The 20,698-nt window shown below is 36.8% G+C and overlaps 1 protein-coding gene across 2 annotated transcripts in view; it reads right to left on the reverse strand.

Moving 5' to 3' along the window:
• LOC139777845 (serine/threonine-protein kinase SIK3) overlaps positions 1-20,698 on the reverse strand; it is a 196,087-nt gene that overhangs the window by 126,320 nt on the left and 49,069 nt on the right. Inside the window, exon 3 of one of the 2 annotated variants that reach the window (XM_071715484.1) lies at positions 20,001-20,121. The exons of the other annotated variant lie outside the window; for it this stretch is intronic. Coding sequence (XP_071571585.1) covers positions 20,001-20,121 — 121 coding nt within the window. The remainder of the gene's footprint in view (positions 1-20,000; positions 20,122-20,698) is intronic. 2 annotated transcript variants of the gene reach the window in all.

Raw genomic sequence — 20,698 nt, forward strand, 5'->3', positions numbered from 1 at the left:
TGACCTAAAGCGACTTTTTACGCTACCAGTTTCTTGAAAACGTCGTACTGTTCTCAAAACAATGGACTTACAACTAATTTGACGATTCGGATATGTGACATTAAATAATCGAACGACATCAGTAAACGATCGTTCATTATCACCCTATCCGCGCATCATTAGTGATTCTTTCACGCTCCGATAATTCGTTAGCCATTTTTAGTCAAACGTTTAATTTTTAATTTATTACATTGCGAATTAAAAAGACTTTGTGTTACTGGAACATACAGAGAGAGAGATCATCGTGAAAAATATTACGAGACATTTAGAATTGAAGGTAAATTACTGCGTTTCGAGGTAGACAGTGGAGCGGCAGTTTCGGTAATCAGTACAGATACCGTACGAAAGTATTTCCCGCATAAAAAGTTACAACCTACAAATGTACAATTAATCAATTTTTGCAAAACCTCGGTAAAAGTAGTCGGGATAATTTCAGTATCGGTCGCGTGGCGTGGCAATCTGGTCAATCTAAATTTGTACGTCTCTACCGTGAATCGCGAGCCTCTAGTGGGACGTGAATGGATTAGGCAATTACAATTGCAACTTACAGATTCGATTAATACAATTAATGATACATGTGCTTCTATACAAACTAGATTACAAAAGATACTACAATGCTATCGCAATAAATTACATACGGAATCTACAAAAATTAAGGGTTTTCAAGCTAAACTGACAGTAAAGGAGAATACAACTCCAGTATTTTTGAAACCACGAACTGTGCCTTTTAAGTTGTTACCGTTGGTAGAGGAGGAGTTGCAAGCACTAGTACGAGACGGAGTACTTGAGAAAGTGAATACATCGAGGTGGGCTACACCCATCGTGCCCGTACTTAAAAAAAAATAATAAAATACGCCTGTGTGGCGATTTTAGTATAACTATTGATCCTAACCTATTGGTGGATGAGCATCCTCTTCCTACCATCGACGAGTTATTCGCGTCAATGGCAGGAGGAATTAAATTTACAAAAATAGACTTGAAACAAGCCTATTTACAGTTGGAGGTTTGTGAGGAAGACCGCGAGTTAATAACGTTGAATACACATAAGGGTTTTTTCAGGAGCACTAGGCTCATGTACGGTATTGCATCCGCGCCTGCAATTTGGCAGCGAGAGATAGAGAATATGTTACAAGGAATTGACGGTGTTTCAATTTTCTTGGACGATATCAGGATTACCGGTCCTAATGATAAGATTCATCTCAACCGTCTCGAGCAGGTGTTGCAACGCCTAGCCGAAGCTAATATACGTATCAACGAAGAGAAAAGTGAATTTTTCAAAGATAGTATAGAATATTGCGGATACAGAGTCGATAAAGAAGGCATACATAAAACTGTTGGAAAAATGCAGGCAATTGACCAGATGCCACGACCCAAAAATGTAACAGAGTTACGTTCCTTTTTAGGAATGGTTAACTACTATGGCCGTTTCATAAATAATTTAAGTACAATTCGTACACCGTTGCATACCTTTCTACAGAAGGACATCCCGTTCAAATGGTCGCGTGATTGCGAGCGAGCTTTCCAAGAGGCTAAGCATCATTTTAAAAGCGACACAGTATTAGTACATTTCGATACGAAGTTACCGCTCATTCTTGCTACGGACGCGAGCCCTTACGGTGTCGGGGCAGTCCTATCGCATCGCTATTCCGATGGTACTGAGCGTGTTATACAGTATGCGTCACAAACTTTAACGGGTACGCAGAAAAAGTACGCGAGCTTATGCGATAATATTTGGAATCCGAAAGTTCCATCAATATCTATACGGGAGTAAGTTTACCCTCTACAGTGACCATCGGCCTTTAGTGCAAATTTTTTCACCTTCCAAGGCTTTACCTACGTACACAGCATTAAGAATGCAACATTATGCAGTTTTTCTACAGGAATACACTTTCAAGATCAAATACAAGAATTCTAAGCTTAATGGTAACGCCGACTGTCTATCACGCTTGCCTATCGTTTGCGAATCTGCTGCAAAGTACGATGTAGTAGATATCTACGAGTTGGAAATATTACAGGATATGTCAATCTCGGTAGACAGGTTAGCACGCGCTACTAACGAGGATATACAATTACGAGAGATATTAAATGCGTTACGAAATAAACAAAATATTCCTGCAAAATTACGTTTCAATATTAATCAGGCTGCGTTTAGTATACAACAGGACATACTTTTATGTAATGGAAAAATTGTTATACCAAGTTCAATGCGTGAACAATTACTGCGAGAGCTTCATAAGAGTCATTTTGGTATTGTCAAAATGAAGGCACTGGCGAGAAATTTATACTGGTGGCCTGGTCTCGATCGCGCTATTGAAGAAATAGCGAGAGCTTGTAGTATTTGTAATACATACCGAAGCGATCCACCTAAAGTGGAGGTACACGAGTGGGAACCTGCAAAGGCGTCTTTCGAGAGAGTACATGTTGATTACGCGGGACCTTTTATGAATACGTACCTGTTCGTATTCGTAGATGCTTTTTCAAAATGGCCTTTCGTGTATCCAGTCAAGGGATATGACCGCGAGTACGACTATTCGAGTATGCAAGGAAATTTTTACAGATTTCGGTTTGCTAGAAACAATGGTAATGGATAACGGACGTAACTTTAGATCGTCCGAATTCCTAAGATTCCTGACGACTTGTGGAATCAAACCTAAATTTACAGCACCTTATCATCCGTCTACCAATGGACAGGCTGAACGTTTTGTACAAACTGTAAAAAGTTCCTTACGCAAGATACTTACCGATCCGAGAAATAGAAGGCTAAGTTTAGACGATGCATTACGTACTTTTCTCATGCAATATAGAATAACCCCTCATTGCGTTACAGGGGTGGCTCCGACTGAACGGATGTTCAAGCATCAAATGCGTTCACGTTTTACAGTTAACTTGTCAACGGAACCAAAAATTGTTACAAGCGTTAATGTAGATAAGAAGGTTCAAAAATTTTCGGTGGGGGAAACGGTGCGATGCCGCAATTACAGAGGTCCACTTAAGTGGAAACGCGGCGAAATTATCTATCGTACAGGGAAGTTACACTACCGAGTTAGACTTGATGACGGCCGAATTTGGGAACGGCATGTGGATCAACTTCTCCGTTCGGGGGAGTACAAGGATCACTCGAGAGAACCGGGAACAGAGATGGACGTGAATCCACCCGATGTGATGGAGGAGCGTGAGAACGCGGCAACGCCACAAAATGTTGGCGATGCGGAAGCACGGTTGCCGGCCGAACCGGCGGAAGGTCCACCACCTCAAATAGAGGAAGCAGTAGCTCCAAAGCCTGTGCAAAGAAGGGTACTTCCGGAACGAGATAGGAGGCCGCCAGCGTGGTTGGCAGATTACCGTTAGTGCAAAGACGTCCTAGCGTATAACTTCCTTTCACGGAGGGAAGAGTGTTGTGTGATTACATATGGTTCAAATAACCGCGCGTATTAGAGTTGCGGCGCCACTACGGGCGCGACCAATGAGTAGCGTAGAACGGCGATCGTCGGTTGTGGACTCGCCGATTACCGCGCGGGGATTCTGGGACACACACGAACGAAAACGACACGTGCATTGTCGTGCTCTCCGATATTGTACGCGTCAGCGAATAAAGAAAAGTGTTAAGAAGCATTCACTCGATCTTATTTACCAGCACCTACACAACAATAGTGTTTTAAAAAGCTCTCGAGGTAAGCTACAAGAATATGTAATAAAAAATTGGTGTTTCCATTAAAAAATTTCAAGGTAATATTTACGTAACCTTGGCAACACTCTTCAAGGTCATATTAATATTGCTACGTAATGCGTTACTTAAGGGGATCCTATAGCGAAGGCCGAACTTCCTCGATGTCGATAATGTCAACATTTCTAATCCTGTTTTCTATGTTATATATCTATATCTGTCTTTGTCTAACTATGGGTATCTGTCCTTGTCCGATTGCTGTGCTATCTCTCGTTACACGCAATACTGCTCATTCTATCAACCTGCATGTGCCTCCTGCATAATAAAGTTTCTTTAGTGAAAATCTTTTTTTCTAGACTTTGAATCTTAGTTCTATTTGCACGATATTGTTCCTACACGTTGTCTCTACGTCCCCTGGGTATCATTTTGTATATATAAACTGCAGTATTTTTGTTTAAGCAAATATTGTCGTCGGGTGACAGCTGTATGTGCCCAAATTTTTAATTTTTTTTCGTTTTTGATATGTAATCCTGTGCTCTGACCTAGATTTTTGTGCGTACTTTAATTCTATAAAAGAATTTTGCAATTCTTTAAAGCCAATTCAAAGATTTCTTTAAAAAAAGAAATATATATTTTTTGACCAAACTGACTTTAATATCAAAGATTCTTACATTAACTTAACTCGACGTTTCGACACTGGTTTTGTGTCCTCTTCAAGAGATTTCTAAAATGTACATAACGAAGTCATTACAAGCACGCTGTTACAGAAACGAATGTCACACAAGGAACAATTAAAAAGGAAATATCTACCTATCTAATCCTGTTCACGATTATTTTAGCCATCCGTAACGTTCTTGCAGTTGTAGTAACTTCGTCAAAAATTCTTATTTAAAAAGAGTCGCAATATAGAGTCCCGTAATCATAAATGCAAACGGAACCGACAGGTGACACGTCGTTCCGAAATGAAAGACGGCGATCGACTAATCATCGAAATACAAACAAGTGACTAGGTCAACAGAATAAAAACATACACACAGAGAGAAATGATTAGGTAGCTCTTATAATTCTGTCGTATAGCGGATTGAGATTTTCAGTGTCTTTCTTTAAATTAATCGTGTTCATTTGTTCTTTTTTATGTAAAACATCTCCGCAATCTCTCTCTTCCTCACATTTCTCTCCCTATGCATAATCTCCGTATCGGACCATTTGAAATTATGCCCGTGTGTAAGTCGGTGTTTGCTAACTACGGAGTGCTTATTTACATCTTTTTTGATGTCGCTTAGATGCTCTTTAACACGTGTCTCCAAATGTCTTAAAATTTGTCCAATATAGGAGACGTTACAGTCATTACATTCAATTTTGTAAACGACACCTGTTTCCTTCATATTTTCGAGTTTGTCTTTGCCACGTTTTATAATTGAATCTAGCTTTTTGGGAATCGTGTAAAGGACATCCAAGCCACATCGATTAACAGTGCGGCGAATATTCTCACTCAAACCTTTAATGTAAGGAAGAGCAATGTATCTACGGGCGTCGAAAGTATTGCTTACATTATTACAGTCGGTGATGTCATTGCGATAATCCAATTCTTTTAGTCTCTTATTAATTTGCTTATCAATCAGCTCGTCAGGGAAGCAATTATTCTTAAGGATGTCTTTTACAATTTTAATATTGGAGCTATGGAATTGTTTATCGAAAAGTAAAATTGCGTGGTCAACTAGGCTTGTGATTGTATTATTTTTGTACTTCAGTGGATGGTTGGAGAAGTAATTTACGTATCGGCCCGAGAACGTGGGTTTTCTGTGCCAATTAGTCAAGAGTCTGTTGCCGTTTCTGATAATGAGAGTATCTAGGAAGGGGATGGCCCCGTTAACTTCCATTTCATGTGTAAATTTGAGGCGGGGGTGATAGTTATTAAAGACATCAAGGACATCCCCAATTTTATCCTTAGGAATTATGGCAATAACATCGTCGACATACCGCCGGAAAAACGACAGGCAAAAACTGAGCATAGTAAGGAAATGAGTTTCTAAATCCTCCATCACCATATCCGCTAATATTGGTGATAGAGGAGATCCCATCGGGCTGCCAAAGATCTGTTCATATGTGTCTCCATTAAAACTGAAACTTGTAGATCCCAGTACCAACTAAATAGCATGCAAAAATTGCGGCAAATTGAGCTTTGTGTTACCAGAGATATCATGCCAACGTTCCTCTATTGCTCTGAGAACTAACTCCTTCGGGATGTTGGTAAAAAGTGCCGTTACATCGAGGGAAACGAGCGCTTCGTCAGTATTGATTTCTATATCATTTATTTCTCTCACAAAAGACCAACTGTCCTTGATGTGAGACTTGGGTGGGCGAATAGAGCGATGCAAAATATCGTGGAGAAAAGACGCTACATAGTATAAGGGACTTCCCAAAGCCGAAACAATAATCCGTAGCGGAAAACCATTTTTGTGGATCTTTGGCAGCCCGCATTGGCGAGGCCTCACGCCACTCTGACACGCTTGGCTCTAGAACACCGTGACCGCCGGGGCACGAAGCCCTCGGGGCACGCGCTCCGCCTAACCGAGTAAGTAAGGAAACGATGAAAGTAGTGGTATTTCACCGGCGATGTTGCCATCTCCCACTTATGCTACACCTCTCATGTCTCCTTACAGTGCCAGACTAGAGTCGAGCTCAACAGGGTCTTCTTTCCCCGCTAATTTTTCCAAGCCCGTTCCTTCGATCGCCGTTTTTCATTTCGGAACGACGTGTCACCTGTCGGTTCCGTTTGCATTTATGATTACGGGACTCTATATTGCGACTCTTTTTAAATAAGAATTTTTGACAAAGTTACTACAACTGCAAGAACTTTACGGATGGCTAAAATAATCGTGAACAGGATTAGATAGGTAGATATTTCCTTTTTAATTGTTCCTTGTGTGACATTCGTTTCTGTAACAGCGTGCTTGTAATGACTTCGTTATGTACATTTTAGAAATCTCTTGAAAAAGACACAAAACCAGTGTCGAAACGTCGAGTTAAGTTAATGTAAGAATCTTTGATATTAAAGTCAGTTTGGTCAAAAAATATATATCTCTGGTTAATTTTTCACTGACGAAGAAAAGAATCTGTTAAAAAAAGAAATGTCGGTAACGACTGTCACTATAGGATCCCCTTAAAACCCTACAATTTTTGTAAACATGTTTTTCGAAAATGCAGATTAGAAGTTGCCATACTTTTGCCAAACCTTGTATACCTTCAACAAAAATTAAGATAGCGAGTTCTTTCTAGACTCATTTTAAAGGTCAACATAAGGACTATATGATAAAAATCGCCACTTTAATTTTAAAATGACGAATTCAATATGGCGGACCAAAATGCTAAATTTTGTTGTATTCACATGTAAGTTAATATATATAAGTTTTTGAGATCGCTGATGACAAATCTGCAGTAAAAATTCCAAAATTTAAAATGGCGGATTCAATATGGCGGACCAAAATACTAAACTTTGTTGGATTTGAGTGAAACTTATTTTCCAGGGATTTTTGGAGTCGCTGATTATAAATCTAAAATCAATTTTCAAATTCAAGATGTCAGATCTAATATAACTGACAAAATGTAAATATATGGAAACAACTGATATTTTAAATCTTAAAAACCCTTGGAATACGCGTTACATTCAAATCCAAGAAAATTTTACATTTTGTTTGCCATTTTGAATTTGGAAATATTGACTACAGAATCATAATCAACAATTCCAAAAACTTTTAGTAACACATAAATTAAATGCTAATTATTCCTAGAAAAGACAGGCACGATAGGGTTAAATATATTAACGACAATATTAATCCAGCAAACACAAATATTACATCAATATTATATTGTTTCCTACTCAACAATGTAATTGTTACGTACAGCATGTGTTGTATTACATTAATATTATTGAGTGGAAAATTATCGGGGCAGAGCGAACGAAGCGAGCGTAGCCCCTCTATATCCGACTATGCATTATTTTTGTAATCACAACTGCTCCTAAACTGCTTGGCTGATCGAATAATACTGTATATGGATCAATTGCTTATGATAGGCCGATGCTCAGACAAAAAATCGAAAATCCATGATTTTTTTGCAAAAATTTATTTGAAAAAACGTTGACAACTATCAACCGTGATAATATCATTTTATTTTAAAGATTCCTCCCGATAGTATCGGCAGAATGCCATCTTACTTCTACCTGTGTTATGACTCAGATATTGTTAATTACCTCAGAACGTTAAATTAACAATCTAGAGAAGTATTGGGAAAATCAACTAATTGCCAGTCGCTTCGGAATGCTTAATTAACAATTTTGGTAAGAATCCCGAGACTCAAATATTGTTAATTACCTCAAAACGCTAAATATTTGAAATTTTTTAATGGAAACGCTAAATTAACAATTTAGAGAAATGTTAGAAAAATCAATTAATTGCCAGACGCTTCGGAATGCTTAATTAACCCTTTCGGTATGGAAAGTGACTATAGTCACTGTCCACATGCTGCTCACTGCGGCCGAGCAACTTGAAATGTTTACTTGAAATGTTTCTGTTAATAATTTTTTTAAATGTTTTTGTTATTGTGCTTTATTACGCATAATAATTAAAGGCGTTGAACGTCGAATGCCTAGCTCTCTCGGCCGAATCATGTATATCGGCAGATCGACGCTTCGGCCACTGGAAGGCCGTTCGCGTCTCGGTCGCTCCGTATCGAAAGGGTTAACAGTTTAGGGAAGACTCAATAACGTACCATCAAATCTAATAAAATTGTAAACAAATTGTATTGACAAGGGTCTAGCGACACAATCCACAACATTCGATTTAGTTAGTTAACAAATGCTATGCGTTACAGCGTAACAGTTCCGTACTGTTTAGTTAATAAGTTAATCAACAAATTGTAAAAAAAATCGCCACCCGGTTTTATACATAAAAAAACGCTGAGGCACAGAATAGTTCTCAGTTTCGCCACTCTCGTCCGACGCCACAGGCGTCCACTCTCGTAAGTAAAATCCGACATCAACCGAATATAAGCCGTGAGTCTCTTAGGTATAGAGAGAGATTAGTTCTCGACAATCTCAACTCCGCCGGCTTTCGCTCTCGTAAGCAAGATTCCGCCGACTAGGTATATAAGCCCGAAGCATCGAGACGCTCGCTCTCAGTGTATAAAGATACTTCCATCGATATACACAGCGACTCAGACGGTTACATGTCTAAATATCCCGGCCGTAATATCACGCGACAAAATGTCCCAACCATAATATCCCTGAGACTAAATATACCGCGACAATATACCCCATGACAAAATATCCCGTGGCAATATATCTCATAACAAAATATCCCATAGAAATATATCCTATAAAATGTAGGGTAAAAATTTGGTATAATACTGACCATTCCATGCAGAAATATATTCAAAATTAAACTTATACACAAAAACTTATAATTTAGTAGAGTAATAATAACAGTTACATACATAAATAAACATTAAGGCTCCTGGTCCCTGAGCCGAGAACTCCGCGTTGACAGTGGCAAAGTACCGTCGCGGTAGAAATAAGAACTCTCTCCAATGGAGAATAAACGAGAAATGTTGAGAATTGACACGTTGAGAATTCTTGCGTAGTATTTCCAAATAAAAAGATATTTGCTTAAAATAACACTACAGATCACTTCAGCACACTTCGAAAATACTCCGAGTTGAAGTTAAGTCTACCCCTTTCCCTTGACAGTTAATGAACAACCGTAAGTTGCTAATACGGTCATTTAATTGGCTGGACGGAGTCTTAAGGCCGGTATTCATAGTCGGATTTTATATCTAAGATCGTCTTAAGTCTGGTCAAAAGCAGTCTCAAGACTCCGTCCAGCCAATTAAATGACCGTATTAGCAACTTAAGACATTACTTAAGGTATTCCTTTCATGACACCAAAGTCTTAAGAATTAACTGATTTTTTGGTACAAGAAAGTTAAAATGCATATCTTTACGCTAGAAAAAAATTAAACCACATTACCGAACATATAAAGAAGAATTATGACTTTGAAAATTCGATATTTATATGTGACGTTATCGAAAAAGTCTATTTTCCACATTTTAATGTAATAATTTGTTTATCAAATATCTTAAGATATTAAATATTAACTGCGCTACATATTCGCTAAACTCTATACTTTCGATAGTGCCGATAAAAATACAGAGTCACCGAATTTTTAAACAAAATATTTATGTTAAAAGTTGACTTGAAATGTGGTTTATAGATTAATATTTTTAATGGCGACTTTCAAGGAATTATTTGGCAACGCTGCAAGCTGTGCGCTCATGTCACACTTCAGTTCATCACGTACGGTTTATTATCGACTGACTATTTATTATGTTTTAAAAAAGAAAAATAATCCAAAAATATATATCGCATAAAAAATATAAATAAAATATATAAATATAAACAAAAATATAAATATACAAATATATAAATATTAAGATATATAAATTTATGTATATACGGTTTACTATCAGCTATTTATTATGTTTTAAAATAAGAAAAATAATCCAAAAATATATATCGCATAAAAAATATAAATAAAAAATATAAATATAAATATAAATATAAAAATATAAATATGAAGATAAATATATAAATATATAAATATAAATCAAAATTTTAATTTAAAAAAAAATTAACAGTTAGGTAAAACATAGATACGCATAAATAATTTATTTTACATAACGGGTTATAGTTTATATTTTCTGCATATATTATTATCGAGCATATACATATTGTATATATTTGTCACAATATTCTTTGATTAATGAAATTGACACTTACATTGACACTTTTGTTATCAACTTCACATTTTACAATCGGCGCCCTGAAAAGCGCAGCGTTGCCATATTGTTCTGACAGTAAAATTTACCGAAAAATAAAAAATTTCTAAATACACATAATATTTTCACTTTTTTCTTATAATTAAACATAATAATCAATTATAACTTGATTTTATATAAGTTTAATGCAATATACAAGAGTTTGCTGAGGCCCTGCTTAAGCGCCTACAAAATACGCTCCTCTGTGAAAGGAATACCTTAAGACGGTCTTGAAATAAGATCCGACTATGAATACCGCTGTGATTGATTAATGACATCTTAAGATCGTACTTAAGACGGTTTTAAATATAAGATTCGACTATTCGTCAGAAATTACAACCGTGCAACATTTTGACAGGGACGACAATATTACGTGCTGTGGACCCCACGATTTCCCTTTTTCGCGGAAATCTCCTATGAGTTTAAGGCTCCTGGGTACTCGTCGCGGCCATGTTGGAATGTGACGTCAGAAGCGAGAAATGATACGTTGAAAATTCTTGCGTAGTATTTCCAAATAAAAAGATATCTGAAAATAACACTACAGATCACTTCAGCACACTTTGAAATTACTCCGAGTTGAGGTTAAGTTTACCTCTTTCCCTTGACAATTAATAAACAGCCGTAAAACGAATGTGATACGATGCAGGCTTGTGCGCAGGCGCGTGACTAGATTTCGTATTACATTTATTTTACGGCTGTTTATTAACTGTCAAGGGAAAGGAGTAGACTTAACTTCAACTCGGAGTATTTTCGAAGTGTGCTGAAGTGATCTGTAGTGTTATTTTAAGCAAATATATTTTTATTTGGAAATACTACGCAAGAATTCTCAACGTGTCAATTCTCAACATTTCTCGCTTCTGACGTCACATCTCATGAGATGTCGGGAAAGAGCCCAGGAGCCTTAAGATAATCCTTAAAATTAGAAAAAGTAAACCAAGCAAGGACGGTTATCGATCGTCGAGTGAGCTATGATCTCGTCACGTTCTCCTATTTTTTATTTACTACTAGCTGGTTACCCGGAGCTTCGTCCGGGCGTCTATTTTTTAACGACTTTATTTGTGTTATTACATTTGTGTTCTAGCTAATCTTATCCACCAATGTATGATTCATAAATACATATTTTTAATAGCTTTCCACGTCACCTATGAAATACTATATATTATTAACGCGTTTTTTTTAGTGGTGTCCCCAGTATTTTAAATTCTTTAAAAAAGTCGTACTTAATGACTTTTCCTGTTCAGATTTTCCTAATCAAGCAAATTTTAAAGAATTATATATGAAATAAAGGTAGAAAAGACTGAAGAATATAATAGAATTATAAATAGCCCGATATCTCGAAATTGGCGGAAATTAGAGCAACCACGGACATTTCTCAAAAAATTCAAAATTTTATAAAGAAAGAATCCTTTTACCGATCATCGCCAAATTCAATACCAACCTTATTTTAATGATACTCTATATAAAATTAATGTATAATTTATACACTTTTCAAGCAGAAATCGGCAACCCCTTCACCGATCCTCGCCAAATTCAATAACAACCTTCCTTTAATGATACTCTATATAAGATGACAAATATGACATGTATAACTTATACACTTTTTGGGCAAAAATCGGAAACCCTTTCACCAATTCTCGCCAAATTCATTACCAACCTACCTTTAATGATACTCTATCCATTAAAAAAAAATGAGCTCGATATCTCAAAATTTGCGGAAATCAGAGCAATTACATAGATTTTTTTACACAGAAATCGGTAACTCCTTTATTATTAGCAATTTTTTGAATTATATTATATTCCTCAGTTTTTTCTACCCCTATTTCATATAAAATACTTTAAGATTTAGTTGATTAGGAAAATCTGAACAGGAAAAGTCATTAAGTACGACTCTTTTAAAGAATTTAAAATTTTAGATATCCCGAATTTCTTTTTTTTCAAATTGGGTTGTAGCACAATGGCACATAGTCTATGTTACTCAGGAAGATATAAGCTACCCACCAGTGTAAAAATTTTTGAAATCGATTCAGTAGTGTCTAAGATTACCCTGAACAATGGTACAAACAAACTTTTCTCCTTTATATAATAGTAGAGATATAATCAAAATACCTATTTGCTTACGTGACTAAAAGCGATCTTCCAGATGACGAATTATCAACATACGGGGCATACGTAGTTGCGTTTTTGTCAACTTTGTCTGGTCTATGATTATAAACCTGGCTACACGGCGTGCCAAGGAGGGCTTAAATTCAAGAAAAGCTTAACAGAAAATTTTATTATATTGAACGTGGCGTCTCGACAGATAAAAACAGAATCTGGGACGTGCGTTTCTGAAAATATTGTAACCGTTATAAGCACGTAACAGAAATTGAATACGACTATGCGTTGTCTGTTAACACAAAAAATAGGGTCGCGAGATAAACTCAAAACCCTAATAAGAGATAACCAAAAAATAAGATAAGTCACTGGAAGAAGCGATAGGTTGTACCCTCAATAAGACAGTGGGGGCTTGCTTACCTATTCATTGGTCTTAAAAGTCGATAGCCGTGCCTACTACCTAACTCACGAATAGTTAGACAAAAATTCAAAATCCACCTCCTAAGTGAGAAACATCCTACCAGAAATCCACGAAACGAAAATCAGACGCATCCCACAACAAATCCATCCCTTCCATCCCTTGAACTTTCCTATATAAATCCCGACATTGCGGCACTCGCTCTCAAGCTTCGGTCTCTTCCTTCAGTTCGGTACTATAATCGGTACTATAATCGTGATCTCTTCCGTTCTGAGTCACGATTCCGCATTTAGAGTCTGTGCACGAGATCCAGCAGCTATATCAATCGCTCTGATTCATCCAGCTACATCCACTTCAAGAAGGAGCCCGCTCCGTTCTGTACTGCTCAGACATTCAAAAATTCATCAAGTAGTAAGTCCCGCATTTTTCTTTTCTCTTTTTCCGGGTTATTGTTTCCTTTTTTCTCTATTTCTTTTTTTTTTATTATTTTATCAGTGGTCGATTAAACTTTCGAATCCACGGGGATCGGTAATACTGATACGTGGCAATTTATTCCCTTCCGCCATCTCGGATTCGGACGATAGCGTGGTCGCCGTCGACACCCGAATTCATAGTAAATCACTTGAACAGGTGAATCCTCCGCTATTTCGGATTCGGACCATAGTGTAGTCACTGTCGGGATCCGAATTTATGGCGAGTCTCTTGAACAAGTAAATCCTTCCGCTATCTCGGATTCGGACGATAGTGTGATCACTGTCAGCATCCGAATTCGTGGCGATTATTTCCCGCTATCTCGGATTCGGATGATAGTGTGATCGCTGTCGGCACCCGAATTCGTGGCGATTACTTCCGCTATTTCGGATTCGGACGACAGTGTGATCACTGTCGCCATCCGAATTCGTGGCAAATCACGTGAACAAGTAAATCCTTCCGCTATCTCAGATTCGAATAATAGTGTAATCGCTGTCACCACCTGAATACGTGGCGATTTCTATAAAATATTATATATAAATATCGCATTGTAAAAGATCCTTTAAACGGATCCGAGAAAGGTCGACCACCAGCATCCCTTCAACCCGTTGCAACCTCGGTATTTTCAATGGACCCGCGAGTACCACCTGTTCGACGTCAAAGTTCTCGAGCAGTCGTCAGATCCGCGAGAAATGATCGAAACAGGCGGACGCGAAGACTTTTGAGAGAGTAAGTATTAGAGTTTCTCCGTCACAGGAAAACGCCGGTCCTCCGCGACTCGCAACTCCGTCTCTTCCACCTGCTCAGCCGGAGGGGCCACCTTCGCCACCTCCTCAATTGCCTCCTAACTCGCCGCTTTCTCGTCTCTTTTCTTATCGCGTGGTTCCCGACACCCCCGATTCCTCGCCTCCTTTCGAACCCTCGTATTCTCCGGTTCGTCCCGGGGAACTTCCCAATTCACCATCTCCCGCACCTTCCGCTCCCTTAAGTCCCGCATACGAAAGATCCTGTTCTTCTGTTCCTTTCGAGGAACTCCCCAGAGAACCATCTCCAGCGCTGTCCACCACCTCAAGCGTGGAGATTCTCGAGGAAAGTCCTCAACGCCCACACTACTTCGCGAATATACCCGCTTATTTCCCACGCTATACGGATCCAATTCCTGAAGGGACTCCTACCATGGGTCCTGGCGAGTTCGACATAGTCGAACTTCGCTCACTCATCCTCAGGGCGAATCCTCACCACTCTATTCCCGTCTTTATCCCTAACCACGAATATCCCTACCTAATCCCCGTCAACCTCTTCTACAGTATATTCCACCGACCCACCGTCAACCTCGAAGAGGTAATCAATTCAGACCCGATAACAATCGACTAAGATTACCATAAATGTAACATTATAATTATATTATCCTTTAATTTAATTTATTATTTGATCATTATATTTTTCCTATTTATAATTTAATTTAGTATAACACACATACACACCACACGCACATTTAGCTGAAAATTTATGTAATTCCATTTTTAATCTCAATTGTAATAATAGCGGGCAGAATGTCAATTTCAAAATAGGTCTCCCGTCGAAAATCTTGCCCGATCACCTCCGAACTCATGTAACACCCGCGAAGAATACACGTTACACGTACATTCCACACATCCGCACTTCATCTGCGTTTATTTATTAGTTGCATAATTGCCTGATTATATTTACTCAATGTCATTAGTCAATTCTATTTTAATTTGTAATAAATGTTTTATTTATTTTTAAGATTAAACTCAATGTTTATTCATTTTTAATAAGACCTCGCCTTCATCCCTTCACCGCTCTCGAAATCGCACAAGGTCCGATCCTGAGTTAAAGAGATTAAATTCTCTGACTCAAAACAGTACCGACGATCGCACCGCTCATGGAAGGCGTCCTAGCGTCCTTACGGACGTTGACCCATCCTGAGCCATTGAAAGTGCGTTCGGCTTGCGCCACGTGCCTCAGAGCGTGTATCTGCGAGCAACAGAGTATCTGCTTGCGTCCTTCCGTACCCCTACCCCTCTGGTTAGCCCTTCCTTCGCTTCCCAGTTTTTCTTATCCTAATCCTGGGGTTGGACGTAACAACAATAATGAGGAAGTTTCTTAAATGTAAATTTTCAGATTCGGGCTTTGCGTCGCAATATATCTCCGCTCATAAGGTACGTAGGGGAAAAATAAAAACATTTTTATTATGTAGTTCAAACCCAAGCTACCGATTGTGCTAACTCACAATCTGAACGGTCGAGTCGTTACTGATATTTAATCTCGGATAATCGCCGGCTCACGTATAGATACACGGTCTGTGTCTCGCTGCGCGTACACTTGGCGCGAGACACTAGCGTGTCTCTTGATAGATGATTATTCGCTGGCGTTCGTGGATGAATTAACACAGAGAATTGAAAACTGTCCACAAACACGCCGACGATGTTCATAAATTGTCGACTTAGAAGTTAGTGAAGGATGAGTGTACGAGCGATCGCGTGTAAATATGTTATACAATGCGTACTCGTAAAATAAAGAGAATACATTGAATGCTTTAAACTCAAAAATAAATTTGTTTTTAAAGTACTGCTTATTAAGACTTTTTAGTTTGTTTCCACAATTATTACATGTTTCTAAAATTTGGTACCACCTTTTTTGAACACTCCGTACATAACTTTCAAATATTGTATGTGTATATGTATATCCCTGTTTAAAATAATAGATACAATATGATCAGATTACATTATATTACATTCAATTTCAATGTAAATTAATAAGGTTTTTCTTCATTTACATTGAAATTGAATATAATGTAATCTGATCATATTGTATCTATTATTTTAAACAGGGATGTATAAATATAGTTTTACATTTTATATGTTCCATAATCATACAACAAAAATAAATGCAATAATACTGCAATATGCTTTGAAAATTTTAAAGGAGTACACTTAATATGCACAAATAATAAATTTCTTTTAAATGTAATGATATTTTCCGCTGTGAAGAGCGCTTTTTCAAAGACAACAAAAAAGGAAGAATAATTAAATAAATTCTAGTTAATTTAGCAATTTGATTTCCGTTTTATTTCTTGTAGTGGATGATTTAGATCAAAATTAACAAATTTGTAGATTCTGATAGATTCTATTTCTCGGATATTAACTACATTTATACCCTGAATTTAGGCCGCGATCTATACCTCAAGTTCGACCTAAATTATTTAGGCCGCCTACTGTAAACACTTGACAGGCGACGGAATCTGGCTTCGTATTTTAGTAACCTGACCAGAAATAGGACGTTATCATTTGCGGTGTAAACGCGCGACGCGATTTAAAAGCTTTATTTGCTTGTTCGGATTTGCTGCAATTTCAGATGAGCTGTCAAGTTAGATAAGATTAAATCGTTGAATTTGTGGCTTCTGGGCACGTATTATGAAACTTTTCAAAATGTATTTCGATCGGAATTATTCTGTTTTCCTAAATAAAAATTTTGAAAATAACAACAATTTTGAACAAAATCCATTCCGAAAAGTTCTACAATACATGATTTGTACACAGAACGCAGAAACGCTTGCCGTTAAACCGATAAATTCATGGCGATCCCAAATACGACCCCGTCAATTTTTAAATCTCTTTCGATGTAAACGGTTAATTAAGGGTAAATATACCTAACAGGGGACCCACCTCCGATGACCTTGACCTTGACATATGTTGTCAAGGACATGACTCTGAGTAACTTTTCCTTATAAGTTAATCGTCGCTCATTGCTTATTTAAAAGTTATAAACAAAAAAAGTTTGAAAAATATAGCAGTTATTTTGAGTATTAAAGGACACAAACGACTAATATGTATGTGGAAATAGGGTAATTATTCATAATAGGGCCTTTTCCAAATTTTGATATTTTTTGCGGCTCTCTTGGTAAAAATCTTTGTTGTGACTCTGACAGTGATAATCAATCGGAGAGGCCCGAAAAATATGTATACCCTATCTATTTTTTATCTATTTTTTTTACGTATTGTTCAACTTACCACGCAAACGTTCAATTTTCTTTTACTTGAAAGTACACATATCAACAAATTACTTCCTTTAATGTGACACAAACTGTTTGGCACTGAAATAGACATGATTCAAGAATTACTACCGGTCCTTTTCAGGACCAAAATCGGTTCTTTTAAGAGCTAACTACATATTTATAACGTCGAGAGATCGGGAAAGCCACGTCGGAAAAAATAGGTAAAAAAATAGGTTAAGAAATAGGTAGGGTACATATTTTTTGGGCTCCCCCGATTGATTATCACTGTCGGAGTCACAACAAAAATGTTTACCAAAAGAGACGCAAAAAAATATCAAAATTCGAAATTCTAAATAATTACCGGAAATAGTACATGTATGAACAAAGGAAAGTCATTTAAAGCAGTGAATCGTTAATATATTGAACAATCTTTTTGTTAAAGCAGAGAATAGTTAGCATAGAAAAGGGTAAAAATAAAAATAAGGGGAGAAACCTCCAGTGATCTTAACCGACCTTGACATATGTTGTCAAGGACATGACCCTGAGTAACTTTTCCTTATAACTTAATCGTCGGTCATTGCTTATTTAAAAGTTATGAATAAAAAAAGTTTGAGAATAATACAAGTTTGTGTCAGTATTGGGATCTGACATGGAGGCGGGGCTTAACCAATATGGCGCCGATCGACTCAGTTTTAGTGGGCTTCAAATGCTGTGTTATAGTCTGTTATTAAAATGTTAATATCCATGGAAAATATTTGTGATTGGCCTGGTGCAAATCTTGCGCAGAGAAAGTTTATTGAAGGCGAAAGAGTTTTAAAAGCAGGACGTATAATTAAATGTGGAATAAATGAACAAAACATGAGAAGTAATGTTGTGAGCTTTACAGCTCTGTGTTTACAAACTTATCACAGCAGTTTTCTTCAAGCGTCTCGTTTTTGCAACAACATCTATCATCAAATTATTCACCGTTAATTATTATTGAAAATGTATCATTTACACATTCACGATGCTTTAGGTTAAACAAATTCTCAAACTAATTTTTCCTATCAAAAATTAACTTACCTGACAGTATATAATCCTCTTTCTTGAAATGGAGTGAACACATTCTCATATAAGGGGTCACTTTCTCCATTTTCAATGCATTTTTCCAGGCTTTGAAACGATCAATTAACTCTAAATTGTCAAAATAATTTTTGACATGTACGAAGCACTCTTTGGGCTTGGGAAAGCGATGAAATCGAACATTTAATTACTATCAACCTTACTTCCACAACCGCGAACTAAACACTTAATTCTGCTCGCAGATTTACAACGCGGAAAAAATTCATCCATATTAATAAAAATACAACGCAAAGCCAGTACGACTGCACATCAAGCCTGTACAATGCCACGAGATCTGTGAGCCCTGAGTGCTTTCACTTTCGACCACCAGATGTCATGGCAACCAATGTCAGATCCCAATTAAAGGAAGTAATTTGCTGATATACATATGTGTATAGAGAGTACATATACATATAGGCGGAGATGGGGTGGAGTGGATCTCACTTTGCGTGAAAAGTACAATGCTGTCCAAAGAACCATCTACAAAGCAAGGTCTACCCCGTCCCACTTCTGCTTACAGGGCGAAATGAGGTCTATCATTGTATGGTTCGGGTTTTCAACTTTCCATGTGAAGCAAGGTCCATCCCTACTCACCCCTGCCTGTGGGAAAGAGGCGGTAGTCTTTTTCCCACCTATATGTGTATTGTCTATACACACATATTAGTAAATTATTTCCCTTAGTATCGACACAAACCGTTATATTTCTCAAATTGTTTTTGTTCATAACTTTTAAATAAGCAATGAGCGACGATTAAGTTATAAGGAAAAGTTACTTAGAGCCATGTCCTTGACAACATATGTCAATGTCAAGGTCATCGTAGGTGGATTCCCTATTCGGTATATTTAGCATAACTAGACCTACTTTGAATCACGGCATAGGTCAATCCGCGATCAAGTCGCTGGGTGTGAACATAGTCATTATTATGCAGCTCATTGAATTATACAGTAGAGTGTGTAATAAAGACATTTTAAAAATTCTATCCATAAAGTAAATGTATAATATTTTACAATTGTAATTTAAAAATAAATTTAACTGCATTATTATTATTTCCTGTTGTTAATTAAACAATTTTTATATTAGTAACTGTTTATTTTATGCAATTACTGACTAAAACTAAAAGATGTGTTAATATAATGACTATATTGTTATGAACAACTTATAGACAACTCACAACTGTCAGACAACTGTTTAATCATAATTCCATGCTTGGTCAAATTTGAAATTTAATTATATTTATTAAAACAACTGTTTTTCTTTTAAAAGCTACTATTTATATTACGAAAATATAAAATAATATATAATTCAAGTCACATTACATACCCTCCAGGTTCTAATTCTATTACTCCATCTTCACCCATCCATGAATGCGCTAAGATTTGAGATATACTTAAACGTCGCTCTGGTTCTACCACCAACATGTGTCTAATCAATTTTTCGCAATCTACAAAAATAATAAAAATGTTATTCAAATTACACAATAATTATACATTATGTATGTGTATTCTCTTAAATGTAGTTAAAATAAAAGGGAAAATGTATAAGTGTTAAAAGAAGCTACTCAATTCCTGAATACACAGTCTCATTATAAATTCTATCAATAAATAATATATAATTGATATATAATTTTTAATAAATAACTTTTTATATAAATAACATATAATTCTTAAATATATCTTGCTGAATGCATATGAGAGTTTTTAAAGTCGCAAAATCTAAAGACAAAATTTAAAGAGTCAAAATGACAGATCCCATATGGCAAGCAAATTTTAAAAAAATTTAATTATGACTTACATATAACTAAAATTTTATACGTGAGTTTTTTTAGGCTTCTACTTTTAAGTCTACAAAGTCAAAGTTGAAAATTTAAAATGACGCACTTAATCAAAAAAATCTGTGGTATTTATTAACGAATAAGTCTTGATTTTAGTATAATCCAAAACTAGTGACAAGAACAAGTAGGGAGAAGCCTCAAATCAAGAGACATGACAGTATCTCGCGCCAAGTATGAGGGCCTGCGA

Source organism: Temnothorax nylanderi, unplaced genomic scaffold (genome assembly GCF_030848795.1).
Source record: "Temnothorax nylanderi isolate EJ_2023f unplaced genomic scaffold, tnyl_v1.0 TNYL_tig0166_pilon, whole genome shotgun sequence".
Lineage (NCBI taxonomy): Eukaryota > Metazoa > Arthropoda > Insecta > Hymenoptera > Formicidae > Temnothorax > Temnothorax nylanderi.